The 15,936-nt window shown below is 38.7% G+C and overlaps 1 protein-coding gene across 1 annotated transcript; it reads left to right on the forward strand.

The window, feature by feature from the left end:
* The first annotated feature begins 12,096 nt into the window (after positions 1–12,096).
* Positions 12,097–14,804, forward strand: LOC100013971 (olfactory receptor 5V1-like). Its single transcript, XM_056814756.1, has 2 exons — positions 12,097–12,215; positions 13,856–14,804. Exons 1-2 carry the CDS (start codon positions 12,097–12,099, stop codon positions 14,802–14,804), a joined length of 1,068 nt encoding a protein of 355 aa, XP_056670734.1.
* Positions 14,805–15,936: the final 1,132 nt, after the last annotated feature.

A 15,936-nucleotide genomic window follows, 5' to 3' on the forward strand; every position in this document is an offset into this window, starting at 1 on the left:
CTAAAGTGAAAAATCGTATGCTTTGACCTGCATTCTGACTCCAACAGTTCTTTCTCTAAAAGTGAATGGCATTCTTTGTTTTAAGTCCTTCAGTATTGTCCTGGATCATTGTATTGCTGAGGGTAGCTAAGTCTTTCACATTTAATCATCCCAGAATATTTTAATAAATATTTATTGGCTGATTAATGAATAGTCTATAAGTTCCATGAAGGCATGACTTTCTGTCAATGGTTAGTAAAGCATGGTACACATAGTAGGTGTTTATACCTTTTTGATGAATAAAAGTTAAGTAACATGATATGTGAAGCCTAAAAATATTAATTGATTCTGAGACTGAGCTTCAAAGAGATTGTTTCTATGATGCATTCCAGTGGAAAATCCTATGAGCCTAAGGAAAAGTTGAAAGCTTCATTGCCTGAGGCCCTAAAGATGAGCTGTTCCATAAGCCCAAGAGAATATCCTATGGGGACTAAAGTCTGCTTAGACCTCTAGGGTTTGACCAAATTAATGAGAAATAATACAGCATATAACTTGGAAATCACCAGACTGGTGTCCTTTATCTCACACAGGTATAACTCTTAGATGAGGTGAAAAGTTACAACAGGCAGAGGAGGAATGACTGAAAAACCCAAATCATCCCATTATAGACTGTGGACCAGAAGCTGTCAGAGGTTGGCTCCCCTCCTGGTCACAAACTAAGGCAAGCACTTTTTGCTTTTGCTCATGAAATTAATTTCCTTTCTACCCAAGGAAGCTCAGATTCTCTACTGTGTTTTACATTCATTTTCATTCATTCTTTTTTATTTTTGTATTTTTAAAGAAAAAATCCCAAAGAAGAAGGTAAGCAAAAATTTGATTAATCAGTATACATTTTTTTCTGAGTTTTTTAAATACACTAAGTTCTTCAGTCTAAGGATTATGTGGATAAAAAGATGTTCTCATCACAGGTGAAATTTAGGAATGATCAAGGTAATGATTTATTTGTAGTAGAGGTCAAGACATCTGGTCAGATTAATTTAAAAAAATCAGTTAAGCTTGAAAGTTAGCCAAAGTCAGTCAATGACTGACTTGAGTTTTTCACTCTTCATTGGGATTTGGGGCAACATGAGCCACAGCTTCGGTCCTTAAATTGTCATTGTGTCTCTTTTCTTTAAAAAAGATATTTCCTTCATGTTGGAACCATAGTCACACAATCATCCTGGTTCTCTGAACTTACATCAGAGATTACCCTTAGAGGATGTATTCTCTGTGTATTGGCATAGAGGTAGGAGAAATTTTCTGTTATTTTTCTAGGAATAACATTTTCTTGCCCCAATGATTTGGGGTGGCATATGCTTTCACTGAACTCATCAAATATTTATAAGCACCTACTATGTGCAAGGCATCATGTTAGGAGAACAGAAAAATCAGGGAGTGCAAAGATTAGACAAGACACTGGTCCTTGTCCCATCCTGGTTCTTACAGACTACTGAAGGATAAGATACATTTACTGATAATTTAATATGCAGCAATGGGTGGCTTCACAAGGACTCATAGAAAACAAATAGCCATTATAGATCCTGGGGAAGAAGGTCAGTACCAACTGGGATGTCAGGAAAGTTTCTTGGAGGAGGTACAGGAAGTGAAATTGACAGAGAAGCAATGGACAAATCTAGGCATAGGTAATACTAGGAACTAACCAATGGATGATTTAAGTGCTGGGCATGTTTGGGAAGCAGAATAGTCCAGTTCTGTGGGACTGGAAAGGCACTTAGAAAGGAATAATAGTTGAAAAATTAGCATATTGTGTCGAGTCTTGAATGCCAAACAAAGGGAAATTACTTTTATTTTAAAATTAATGCTGTGTATTGGTTCCAAGGCAGAAGAGAGGTAAGGGCTAGGCAACGGGGCTTAAGTGACTGAGGTCACATTTGAACTCAGGACCTCCTGTCTTCATGTCTGACTCTCAATCTACTGAGGCACCTAATTATCTCTAAAGGACATTACATTTTACTCTGTAATAGAGAACCACTAAAGAATTTGGAGTTAAAGGGTGACATGACGAGATCTTTACACAAAGATTATTAGTCACATATGAAAGCTGAATTGGCAGGAGGAGAGGACAGAGGAAGTAAGATCTGTTTAGAGGCTTTTGGAATGTGAGCACAGTACATATTGTATACAAATACCGCCGTACAAGGACCCATTTTAGAGTTGTGATAGTGGGAAAAGAGGAAGGGTAAGGCATGAAATGTTTCCAAGGAGTATTGGTTAGGAGTTGTTGCTCAGAAAAGATTGAAGGGGAGAACAAGACTAAACAAATCCTGCTCCTGGTTGCTATTCCCTTTAATCTGCCTTTTAGAAGAGAAAAATTGTTCCATTAAAATAACAGCAAAATGTTTAAAGATGGAGAATACTTATTCCATGTACCTTGGTCTGCTTCCATAAATAACTCCCAGAGAGCTGAGCTTGAAACACTTTTTCTCTTCCTGGACCCATATGGACAAATCTTTAAGGATGTGAATGAAGACCTCCCACTGCTTCCCCAGCCTTTTGAAAAGAAAAGGCATCAGTTTTGTTTGTCCCTAGAAGACAGTGTGGGACACAGAGACAACATTTCAGAAAGAGAACACCAGAGAGGCAGAGAAATATTAGAACTCCAAGGAGCCTTGGAGACCATGCTAGTTCAATTTCTTCCTCATTTTGTAAATGAGGAAATGGGTCCAAGGGAGGGGGGGGAGATGACTTGAGATTCCATGATTAGTAAGTGGTAAAATGGGAGCTAGAATTTGAATCTTCATCTCCTAACTTATTTTATGGTGCTTCCTCAATTTCCCTAGAACAGCTAGTTTGAGACAGATGGATAGCACCTAAAAGAGAGTGCTAGATTTGGAGTTGAGGCAATCTCCATTGAAATCCTTAGACATTTACTTAGCTATGTGACCCAGAATAAATCATGTCAATTTTCTATGCCTAAACATCCTCATCTATAAAACAGAGATAATAATAGCACCTATCTCACAGAGGTGTCATCAGGAGCAAATCAGACCACATATATAAGGAAAGTACTTTATAAATATTAAAGTGCTGTATAAATGCTGGCTCTTATGACTGGGTTCATTAAAGCATCTTCTCAGCCTATACTAAGGAGACATGGGTTGTGTCCTTACCCTAGTCCTTGCCAAGGAGAGTGTATGCACTACATTAAATGCCTTTTTCCAATTTCTACTGGCCTTCAAGTACTCGAAACAAAATTATAAAGAAAAGTTTATCTCTGGGATCCTCAGGCTCTAATTTCTACTTTCTCTCCCCAACCAGGGGTAGCCTCTCTCCTTCCCTTCCTCTCTCTGTCCTCCCTCCCTCCCTTCCTCCCTTCCTCCCTCCCTTCCTTCCTCCCTTCCGCTCTTCCTTCCTTCCTCCCTTCCTTCCTCCCTCCCTTCCTTCCTCCCTCCCTTCCTTCCTCCCTCCCTCCCTCCCTCCCTTCCTTCCTCCCTCCCTCCCTCCCTCCCTCCCTTCCTTCCTCCCTCCCTCCCTCCCTCCCTTCCTTCCTCCCTCCCTCCCTCCCTCCCTCCCTCCCTTCCTCCCTCCCTCCCTCCCTCCTCCCTCCCTCCCTTCCTTCCTTCCTTCCTTCCTTCCTTCCCTTCCTTCCTTCCTTCCTTCCTTCCTTCCTTCCTTCCTTCCTTCCTTCCTTCCTTCCTTCCTTCCTTCCTTCCTTCCTTCCTTCCTTCCTTCCTTCCTTCCTTCCTTCCTTCCTTCCTTCCTTCCTTCCTTCCTTCCTTCCTTCCTTCCTTTCTTCCTTCCTTCCTTCCTTCCTTCCTTCCTTCCTTCCTTCCTTCCTTCCTTCCTTCCTTCCTTCCTTCCTTCCTTCCTTCCTTCTTCCAACTTCCCCCTCTTTTTTCTCCCTCCTTTATTCCTTCCCCAAATAATTATTAAATATTTTCTTGCACAAAACATTTTGCCGAAGGAGATAAAAAACTTAAGGCACGTTCTTTGCCTTAATGTAGTATGTGGAGAACAATGAAGAGATAGGGTGGCCACTTAGGGTGTTCTTTGATTTAGAGAAATTGGGGTGAATAAACTTCTGATAGGGAAATTCAAGGGCATACCCTCAAACTGCTTTAGGATCCACCCTCAATAATATACTCTAACTTAAAACACATGTATTCTCTTATACCTATCTGTAGAGACCACTGATAAGTACCTGGGAGAGAGCAAAGACTGAGAGTCAAGCAAATTCAAATTTAGCCTCAGACATTAGCTGTGTTATGTTGGGTAAGTCATTTAACCTCTGTCTGCTTTGCCTCAATTTCCTTAGTTATAAAATGGTATTAATAAACAATAAAATCTCATACCTTTTAGGGCAGTTTTGAGGATCAAATGAGAAACCATTTGTAACATACTTTAAAAACATTTAGCACAGTGCCATAAATGCTTCTTACCTTCCTTTCTCTTCAAATCCATTCATCCTTCTAACTTCATTATCCTTCCAGAGATCCAGGTTTGAGTCCTGAAGGAAGCTTAGGGATTCTAAAATGTAGAAATGAAGAGGAATTATGTTCCAGACCTATGTCTGGAATTCTAAGAAATGGAATGTTGTGAGCAAAGAAGGTCCATTTAGTATGTGAAGGGCAGTAATGGGCAGTAGGGGCTAGAAAGTTAGATTAGAGTCAAGTTATAAAGGATTTGAAGTACCAGGCAAGGGAGTGTTTATTTAGTTCTAGAACAAGGGTTCTTAACTTGGGTTTCATGAACTTCTTTAAAAATTTTTATAGCTATATTCCTTTTTTTTGGTAAAGACATTTTATTTTACCAAATTATATGTAATAACAATTTTCCACATAAGTTTTCTGAAATTATATGATCCAAATTATCTCCCTTCCTCCTTTTCCTCCCCCTTCTCAGAGATGGTAAGCAATTTGATCTGAGTTATATGTGTACTGTGATGCAAAGCCAATTTCTATATTGTTCATTTTTCTAAGATAATAATCAAGGAAAACAACCCCCCCAAAAAACTAAAATGAAAAATTGTATGCTTTGATCTGCATACTGACTATAATAGTTCTTACTTGGGAGGTGGATAGCATTCTTTGTCATAAGTCCTTCAGAACTGTCCCGGATCACTGTATTGCTGAGAGTACCTAAGTCTTTCATAGTTGATCATTCCATAATACTGCTGTTACTGTGTACAATATTCTCCTGGTTCTGTTTACTTCACTTTGCATCAGTTCATTGAGTTCTTTCCAACTCTTTCTTTTCTTTTTTTTTTTAAATTTTATTTAATTAGTTCTGATTTAGAATATTTTCCCATGGTTACAAGATTCATGTTCTTTCCCTCCCCTCCCTCCAACCCCCTCCCAAAACTGGTGCACAATTCCACTGGGTTTTACATGTGTCATTGGTCAAGAACTATTTCCATATTATTGATAATAATTGCACTAGGGTGATCATTTATAGTCTACATTCCCAATCATATCCCCATCAACCCATGTGATCAAGCAGTTGTTTTTCTTCTGTGTGTCTATTCCCTTGGTTCTTCCTCTGGATGTAGATAACGTTCTTTCTCATAAATCCCTCTGAATAATTCTGAATCATTGCATTACTGCTAGTAGAAAAGTCTATTATATTCAATTGTGCCACAGTCAATCTCTGTGTATATTGTTCTCCTGGTTCTTCTCCTTTCACTCTGCATCAATTTCTGGAGGTTGATGCAGTTCACATGGAATTCCTCCACTTTATTATTCCTTTTAGCACAATAGGATTTCATCACCAGAATATACTACAATTTGTTCAGCCATTCCCAATTGAAGGGCATCCCCTCATTTTCCAATCTTTCCAGCTCTTTCTGAAATCATCTTGTTCATCATTTTTTATATTACAATAGTATTCTATCACCATCATATACCACAGTTTGTTCAGCAATTCCCCAGTTGACAGACATCCCCTTAATTCCAAAATTTTGCCACCACAAAAAGGACCGTTATAAATATTTTTATATAAGTCCTCCCCTTTATAAAAATTTCTTTGGGATACAGATGTAGTAGTGGATCAAAGGGTATGTACTATATAGTAGCCCTTTGGGTATAGTTTAAAATTGTCCTCCAGTATGGTTGGGTCAATTCACAACTCTACCAACAATGCATTAGTGTCCCAGTTTTGCCACATCCCTTCCAACATTTATCACTTTCCTTTACTGTTATCTTGGCCTATCTGATAGGTGTGAGGTGGTATCTCAGAATTGTTTTAATATGCATTTCTCTAATCAAGAGTGATTTGTAATATTTTTTCATATGATTATTGATAGCTGTTTTTTCTCCCTCTGAACACTGCCTGTTCATATCCTTTAACCATTTGTCAATTGGGGAATGACTTGTGTTCTTATAGATTTGAGATAGCCATATTTCAGTATAATTGCTTTCTTTTGTAATCCTATGTGTTATATTTTAAGCCTTCAAAAAGTATTATTCTGAGAAGGGTCTTCACCATATTGCCAAAGGGCTCCATGACACAAAAAAGATCAGGAACCCCTATTCCAGAGGTATTAGGGAGCTATTGGGCTTCACCATGCAGAGAAGTGACAAGCAGAGGAGTGTGCTTGAAGAAAATCACTTTTGTAGTTTAGTGGAGGATGTATTGGAAAAAGGAGAGGCTTGTAGCAAGAATACCAATTGGGAAGATTTTCAATAGTTCAGGTGAGAAGGGATGAGCACATGAATTGGAAGGGTGGTTGTGTGGGTGTAGAGAAAGGAACACCCCAAAGAGATACGGCAGTAGAAAGGGCTAAATCTGACAACTGAATGCATATGGAGAGTAGGTGAGACTGTTCAAACTAGATAAATGGAAGGAAGGGAGTAACTTTTATAGAAATCAGGAAGATTAAAAAAAATAGATTTGGAAAGAACGAGTCCCTTCTTTTGAATATGTTGAGTTTGAGATGACTATTGGGCATCTAGTTGAAGACAAGCAAAAGATGAAACGAGGGCTCAGCAGAAGTGAGGGCTAGATAGATATGGGAGTCATCTGAATATAGATAATAATCACTCCCCCCCCTTCTCTACTGACTACTAGAGACACAATATAGTATGGTGAACAGAGACCTGAGTTTCAGTCTTGCCTCAATGACTGGAGTGGGGGTGGGGTTTTCTGAACCTCCACGATCTTATCTGCAAAGTGGAGCTAATAATATTTTAGGGAGGGAGCATAGTAGAGTGACAAGGGCAATGGAGTTGGAGTTGGGTTCAAATTCCAGCTCTGTCATCTACTACCTGTGTGAACCTCGATAACTTATAGATCCTCTCTAGGCTTTGATTTTCACATCTCTAATAGGAAGTCAAAATCAGCCATGTCTAAGATCCCATTCAGCTCTGAATCTGGGATTCTGACTACTCCTTTATAATATGAGAAGGGGAGGGAGATACAAGTCAATAAGTATAAACAACTGAAAGCCATCTCTGACAAGCTCTTTCTCCTTTCTGATATAACAGATATACCCTTATAGGCTGATGCCATGGGCAAAACTATTGAAGGGAAAAAGGAGAACAGGTTTAGGGGCTAAAACAATAAGCTGATTTTTAAAAACATAATGATATCCTTTCATTTTACTCTATCATCCACATTTATCAATGTATTCCTCCATTCCTCCACCCACAGGGAACAATATCTTATCACCAAGAATTTTTTTTAATGTTAAAAAAAAACAGTTTGGTAAAACTAACTACTTTATCCAAAAAGTCTGACATATTTAATGTTCTGTACCCATTGTCTCCAATCTGGAAATGAATGGCGGGAGCTGCCTTTTCATATGTCCTCCTTGTGGCCAAGGTAAAGCTTATTTTTGAGTATAATGAGCTTGAGGTACCAGTGTAGCACTGCCTTGGACTCAGCCAGATGTAGGTTGCAGATAGAGATTTAGCAGTCATCTATATAAACATTGCCATTGAAAGCATGAGGGTGAATGATATTGCTAAAGGAAAGAGTGCAGAAAAAGAATAGAAATAGAGGGTAGAAAGAAGTCTGGGAAAAGAAGTTAGAGGTCTTTGAAGGATAAAAGAGGAGTGGAAGAACCAGGAAGAATGTGGCGGTATGGAGGAGAGATTATCCCATTGATTGGAGTGATCATTTGTGGCCAAATAGAAATTTCTGTTTGGCATTTAAAATTCTTCATAATCTGCCCCCTTCCTACATTTCTAGTCTCCTTAGCATTCCATACACTGAATACTACATTTGGAGAGAGGAAGTCTGCCTCATCCATTTACTAGCTGTGTGACTCTAGATAAGTCAATTAACTTTTCAGCCTTAGTTTCCTCATCTATAAAATAGGAATAATAAAAAACACTTGCTTTGCAAGGTTTTTGTGACAAGCAAATGAGGTAACATATTTAAGCTTTGCAAACCTTAAACCATTATATAACTGCTAGCCATTATATTATTATTATTATTTCTCACTATGGAAATTTCATTTGCTGATGCAAAGTGGGATTATGTCACTAGAAAGCATCAAAATTGAGACTTCTTAGTGTAGCAAATTGGAACCCTGTGTGTGGAGAGGGCTCTTGAATGACTAAAGGAAGTAGAATAAATATCTCTAGTCTCTTCTTTCTGTTTCCTTCTTCAAAGGAGACATTCACTCCTCCAAGATGGGGAAGAAGGAGTTTGGAGCTGGACATCATGCTGATCTCCTCAGAGAGTAAAGGTATTGGGATAGAAGCATATCTACCTGCTCCCTTAAATATTATTCAGCTAGGAAATAGATAAGATTCCATCTAACTTCTGATCTCTTCATGAGTTTTTGGGAAAGGAGGACCTCAATCTTATCATCCAAAGTGTGATCTTTTTCCTTCTAAATACCAGTTCTATGATGTACTCTAATAGAAAATTGCAAAGAAACTCATTTATCCAAATCATAGAACGACAGAAATCAGATAAGATATATATATATATATATATCACATATGTACCAGACAATAGAGAGTGAAGGAACTATTCTTACTGGGAATGAGATAACTCAGTTCAAGCCAAAGAAAAAATCCTGAATCTCATTTCCAGGGAAACTCCCCAGTCTCACAAGTAGGAAGCTAGGAAGAGGGACATGATAGAGACAGCTAGCTTCTCTCATATCTTCCCAGAGTCATTTCCTTCAACATCTTGAAGCAGAGTTGGCTTTTTCCATCTTCTATCTTGAAACTGGAAACCAGAAGTACTCTAAATTACTCTACTGGAAGCTTGATGAGTCTTGTTTCTCAAGAGTCCCCAAAGGAGACTGGCTGAGAACTGAAGTTCTTCCATCTCTGGTCAACTGTAACCCACCTCTCCACAGGGCAGAGCATTCGTCTCCATTTATGAAGAGAGAGTGCCATATCAATGGACATTGAGACAAGGCTTACATTTGCTTTATCCATCTCTTTCCTTCCAACTTGGATGCTTTATGATCAATCCATCTTGAACTATGAATTCTATGGAAGCCTAAAGAAATGGCTTACACTACTACAATAGGTAGGTACCCCCACTTCCTTTTATCCTGACTAGGTGAATGGGGGTGGGCCAAGTGATTGGTGATTATAATAAGATAAAGAGCAGATTTCCTATAGAAGGAGTAGGAGAGGTGGAAAGATAGGAAAAAGTAGTCAGAGAGTAGAATTTCCAAGCCCTGATGATGATCAAATTCAAAGAGGTGATGACTTGTGTGATACCCCAAATAAGCCTATCCCTGAAGAGAGGTCATAGAATTGAAGTTAGATTAGTAAAGGAATAATTAATAAGAGTTTTGGAGCCCCCAGGATGGTAACAGGGGAGAAGAAGAAGACAAGAATCCTGAGTCAGTTATTTAAGACATGACAAAATGGAGAGAGTGATCTGGAGACTCGTAGATGAGAGTGCATAGTGAGAAGTGAGTAGAGTAGCAACAACAATAATATATTATTATTTATTTACACAACACTTAGAGTTTATAAAGCACTTTGTTCATGTTCAACTCATCAGATCCTCATAACAGCTCTGGATGAGAGGCAGCCTGGCTTGTAGTAGTAGAGTCCTGACTGGAAAGCCACTAATAAGTAACATTCTAACACTTTAAGGTTTGCAAATCTCTCTTTTTTCTTTTTATAAAAATCCTTGCCTTCAGTATTATTATCAATACTAAGTATCTATTTCAAGGCAGAAGAGTGATAAGGGCTAGACAGTTGTGTTAAAGTGACTTGCTCAGGGTCACCTAGCTAGGAAGTGTCTGAAATCACCTTTGAAACCAAGACATCTGGTCTCCCAGACAGACATTCTATCTACTGAGCTACCTACCTAGTTTTCCCCCCAATTCTCTTTATGTATGTTATTTCATTTGCTCCAGCAACAACCCTATGAAGTAGATGCTATTATTGACCGTATATTACAAATGAGGAACTAAAGCAGAAGTTAAGTGACTTGCCAAGATCATACAACTGAGGTTCTAAATAAGGATTTGAATTCAAGTCTTTCTGGCTCAAAATTCAGCATTCTATCCATGGTGCCACTTAGCTGCCCTTGAACTCCTTTGTACAGCAGAAAGTAGACTGAAAATGTATCTTAAACCAACAGAATACTTGAATGGTTGGTTTTGGGGACTTCAGAGGCCATCAAGTTCAAACCCTTTATTTTGCATATGAGGAAGCTAAAGCCAAAAGAATTTAAGGGCTCTGTCCAAGGTCACACAGGTAGGAAGGGTCAGGGGTAGGAACTGAATGAACCCAGGTCCTCAGATTACTGAGTCTATACTCCTTCCATCCTACTTAATCCTACCTTTGGAACAAATAGGTTTGAATGGCATACTTTATGAAATAGTTTAAGATTTTAAAAATTGAAATTGGTAATGAGTCATAGAAATAGAGAATTGAAAAGGATCTCCCATTCACCCACCACCTAAAATCTGAGTCATGTCTATGCCATCTTTCTTGAGAAGATTGCTAGTGACGAGGAACTGGCTGTCCCATTGAGTGTCCCATTCCATATTTTTATTCCTTGACTGAAAGAAATCTGCCTTCCTAGGACTTTCACACAACGATAAAATCTATTTTCCAGTGCTAAGCAGAACAAGTCCTCTTTTGCATGACAACTCTTCAAATACATCATTGGAAGATAGGCACCATATTTCCTCCTTTAGGATAAAGATGTCTAGTACTTTGTTCACAGCTCCTATTTGGTACGATTTCAAATGCACTCAGCAGACTGGGCCTCTTCCTTTGAATGAGCTTCAGAAGCAGTATGGTGTAATGGACTCTTGAATTAGGATATGCATTTGAATTTGATCTCCGCCATTACAGTGTAACCTTGGTCAAATCATATCTAGGCAGCTTTGTGGTGCCACACACATTTAATGCTACTTGAAGTCAGGCAGGCCTCAGTTCAAATCAAGTCACTCAACCTCTGCTTGCCTCAGTTTCCTGACCTGTAAAATGGGAACATTTTACAACAAGAACATTTAACAACAATAGCATCTGCCTCAAGGAGCTATGGTGAGGACAAAATGACAAATTTGTAAATCTTAAGGCATAGTGTAAATGCTAGATATTATTATTAAGTTATTTCAATCTTTTAGGCTTCAGTTCCTTCCTCTATAAATGAAAGGTTTAGACCAGCTGATCTCGAAGGTCCTGTCCAGGTCTAAATCTATGATTCCTTCTAAAATCTGGTGTCCAGCACTGAGTGAAATGTATTAGATGTCTCATCAGGGCAGAGTAGAGCAGAACCATTACCTCGCTGGTAATCAGATAAAACTGAATTATACTTAACCAATCAATTAACAAATGTTTATTAAGTACCTACTAAGTTCAAGGCACTGTTCTAGGGGCTAGGGTACAAATAGAAAGAAGAAAAGGAACAATTCCTAATTGCCAAGTAGCATGCATTCAAATGAGAAGGATGTGTGTTTGTATGTGTGTGTGTGTGTGTGTGTGTGTGTAAGCAGAACAAATATAAAGATAATAAGCACACAGACATGCAAAGTAGTTAAATTTAAGTTAAGAGTTGTGGATGATAAAGAATGTGGATAAAGTTGTGGATGATAAAGAAAACTTTCATGAAGAAGGTGGTACTTGAACTGTGTCCTAAAGGAAGAGAGACATTTAATAGGGCAGGAGTGAAGGGAAAAAACGCATGACCATTTCTAAAATTGTCCACTTCCAGTGGACACAAATATTCTTCTATGGCTTTCCCAATGAGTACTTTGTTGGCAACAGAACGCTGGGCAGGGTAGACCATGGATCATACCTGGTGTATCATTTCTGATGTTTCTATGTTCCTATGCCATAGAAAGAGGTCATGAGTTTTAAAAGTTTGGTAACTGCCATTATAATTGCAACACAGCCTTTCCTGACTGATTACTGAATTAACCTGCCCTCAAAGCATCCTTTTCCTGATCTCTTTGATTCTTATTTCAGATCTAGGTGGGATGAAGATAAATTTGGTTCCAATAATGAATGATCTACTCTGAATAATGGATACAGGTCAGCCATCTCTAACCATTCTGATAGAACTGTCTAAATTTTGGGTTCCAGTAATCAATTATGATTAGCCATTTTTATTCCATTCTTTCCTGTCTAAAGATTATTCTTCTTGCCAAAAAGAAAAGCAAAATTAGCTCATCATTTCTGCTATCTTTCTTTCTGTACTCTCTTAAAGTTGTTATATCTAGTTGGAATCATTGAATCTCTTCTCTGATGACCCTCATTTTCCAAATATGTCTTGAAAAAATGTATTTTCCTCAGCTTTCCATACCAGCTTGAGCACATTATGAATACTGTATTCTTGATATTGTTGAAAAAACTATATTTTATTGATATCTTATATTTCACATTTCTGACATATCCTCATATCTCTTTAACCCCTTCCAGAGAGCCACCACTTAAAGTAGGACACAACACCCCTTATACCAGAGGATTTTTTTTAAAAGAAAGAGAAAAAATTCTACCAAACCAATTATCACACTAAAAAAGTTTGACATTGAATACATCATTTCACATCCATGCATCCCCAATTCTGAAAAAGAGTTGTTTTCTCATATCTCTTCTTTGGGGCCAAGTTTTTCATTCCCTTTCAATTGCCTTATTATGGTAGTTCTTTCCATTTCCACTATTGTAGGCATTGTGCATATTGGTTTCTTGGCTCTGCATCACTCTGCATCAGTTCATGTAAGTCTTTCCATACTTTTTTGATTCATCATGTTCATCATATGTATGACAGTTTGGTTATACAGTCCTCTATCAATGGGCATATTTTTATATTTATTTTCCTTTCTTTCAGTGTTATATTCCTACATTAAAAATATGAATATGTTGATACATTATTTATACTTCCATCCACATCATTTTTTTAAACCCTTACCTTCTGTCTTGGAGCCAATTCGGTGTATTGGCTCCAAGGCAGAAGAGTGGTAAGGGCTAGGCAATGGGGGTCAAGTGACTTGCCCAGGGTCACACAGCTGAGAAGTGTCTGAGGCCAAATTTGAATCTAGGACCTCCCATCTCTAGGGCTGGCTCTCAATCCACTGAGCTACCCAGTTGCCCCCACACATCATTTTCTTTTGATGACTCCCCCTTTTCTTTTTCATAATAATCGAATGATTTGTGACTTCAATATTTTTGGTCAGATCAAGGAGGCTAGATGCCCTCTGAGGTCCAGTGTTCCATTTAGACTCTAGAATTCTTCATCACATTCTTTGTCCTGATGGGCCCCTGGAAAGGAGAAATAATGAATGCAGTATTGTGACCCAAGGTCAATTCCACCAACCCTAGCTGCTTTTACTATAGTTGGGATGGGGCCAATTTTCATCTTGTGAATTCTTGTATTTGGTCTCAGTTTCTATTGTCCAACTGTTGCCTCTCTCTTTTTTTTTCTCAGACATTAAGAAATTCAGAGAAAAAGAAAACCAAACAGTTGTCATGGAATTCATCTTCCTGGGATTTTCCAACCATCCTGACCTTCAGGGGTTGTTTTTTCTGTTGTTTTTAGTTATTTATTTGATAACGATCCTGGGAAACACTCTCATATTAATAGCAATCAGAGTCAATCCCGTCCTTCACACCCCAATGTATTATTTCCTCAGCAACTTGTCCTTCTTGGACATTTGCTATACTTCCACCACTGTTCCTATCATTCTGGTGAATTTATTACAAGAGAAGAAGACTATTACCTATGAAGGTTGCCTGAGCCAGATTTTTTTCCTTGTTACCTTTGCAGGCTCTGAGTGTGTCCTGTTGGCTGCCATGGCTTATGATAGATTCGTAGCCATTTGCCATCCATTACGCTACCCAGTTCTCATGAGTAAGAAAGTCTGTGCCTACTTAGCAGCTGGGTCCTGGTTGTGTGGTTTAGTGAATTCAATGACACACACAGGGCTCACAGCAACCGTCACTTTGTGTGGTCCTAACCAGATCAGCCATTTTCTTTGTGACATCCCTTTAATCTTGAAGCTCTCTTGCTCAGACACTTCAGTCAATGAGTTTGCGCTCTATGTGGCCAGTGCTACCTTTGGTCTGAGCCCCTGCCTGTTCACTGCTGTGTCCTATATGCTCATTATCTCTGCCATCCTGAAGATCCAGTCGGCTCAAGGGAGACGCAAAGCCTTCTCCACCTGCGCCTCTCACCTCACTGTGGTGGTCATCTACTATACAACTATAAACTTCAACTATGATCGGCCAAGTGCAGGCTACTCCTTGGATGTGGACATCCTGGTCTCTGTCCTCTTTTGTATTGTTACCCCCATGTTAAATCCTATCATCTACAGTCTGAGAAACAAGGACGTCAAGGTTGCCTTGAAGAAACTGTTTGAAGGGTATATGTCCTCCAGTGGTTCAAGTTTCTAGGTTAATGTGTTTCATCTTCTAGAAATGACCCTATGGTGGGAATAAAAGAGAAGCTATGAAGTGGGATATTAGAGAGGATAGAAATATTTTAGGAAAGCTCTTGACAAACTGGAGGAAATACAAAGGAAGACAACCAACATAGCAAGAACACTGGGAACTATAGACATGAGAACATGGGTCAAAAGAAGAGGGGACCTTAAGGTGGGAGGACCTGAATTAAAATATAACCTCATACACTTCCTAGTTGTGTGACCCTAGCCAAGTCACTCAACCCCAATTACACAGCCCTTACCACTCTTCTGCCTTGGAACCAATACTTTGTTTTAAGATGGAAAGTGAGGGTTTAGAAAAATATCAGAGGATAGTTAACCTGGAGAAGAGGAGGCTTGGTATGTCCAAAAAGCTATCTTCAAGTATTTCAGGGCTTTGGGGTGGCAGAAAGATTAGATTTATTCTGTTTGGCCCTAGGAGACAGAGCCAGGAATAATGGGTGAAAGTTATGGAGATTCACTTTAGGCTTGATATAAGAGAAAAACTTAACAATGGAGATCTTCAAGAAAAGGCTACATAGTCATTTGTTTGGGATGTGATAGAGGGATTCCTATTCAGGTGTGGACTTTATTAATATAATCTTTGTGGTTCCTTCAAGCTCTGACATTATCTGAGGACACAGAATCTATTGCTCTTTACATTAGAGTTTGGGGATGGAGAGTAGAGAAAGAGAAGAGGCATGCATAAATAACAATATCATACACTAATACATTTTAAGTTCATAAAAAAGGCCCAAGAACAGTGCTACATATGGTTTGAGGAGGGAAGGTTCTTGCAAACTGGGGGTGCACAAATGCCTACCCCATTCTGATAGGCTGCAATATTTACAATTTATGTGAATATGTCTAAAATATCACACATTTCACACTCCTCTGTTCCTACAATTCCAAGCCTTCTAATGAGCACCATTTCTGTACTTTTTTTTCATCTCTTAAATTAACATAAGTTGTTAATGGGCTTCCAGCTTTTGACTTCTTACATGACATTTTCAGATGATTTTTATCCTGGTTTAGATGCAATAAAATATCACAAAAACATGCCACATATTTGCCTTCTTTCCACTTGGCAGAGAGGCACAGTA

The sequence above is a fragment of the Monodelphis domestica genome, chromosome 2 (assembly GCF_027887165.1).
Source record: "Monodelphis domestica isolate mMonDom1 chromosome 2, mMonDom1.pri, whole genome shotgun sequence".
NCBI lineage: Eukaryota > Metazoa > Chordata > Mammalia > Didelphimorphia > Didelphidae > Monodelphis > Monodelphis domestica.

What these genes read in the sequence shown, in the direction of transcription:
- LOC100013971 (XM_056814756.1), top strand. Translation starts at nt 12,097, where the DNA reads ATGACCATTTCTAAAATTGTCCACTTCCAGTGGACACAAATATTCTTC. An exon ending in GACCATGGATCATACCTGGT is followed by an intron (nt 12,216 to 13,855) that starts GTATCATTTCTG and finishes TAAGAAATTCAG; the next exon opens with AGAAAAAGAAAACCAAACAG.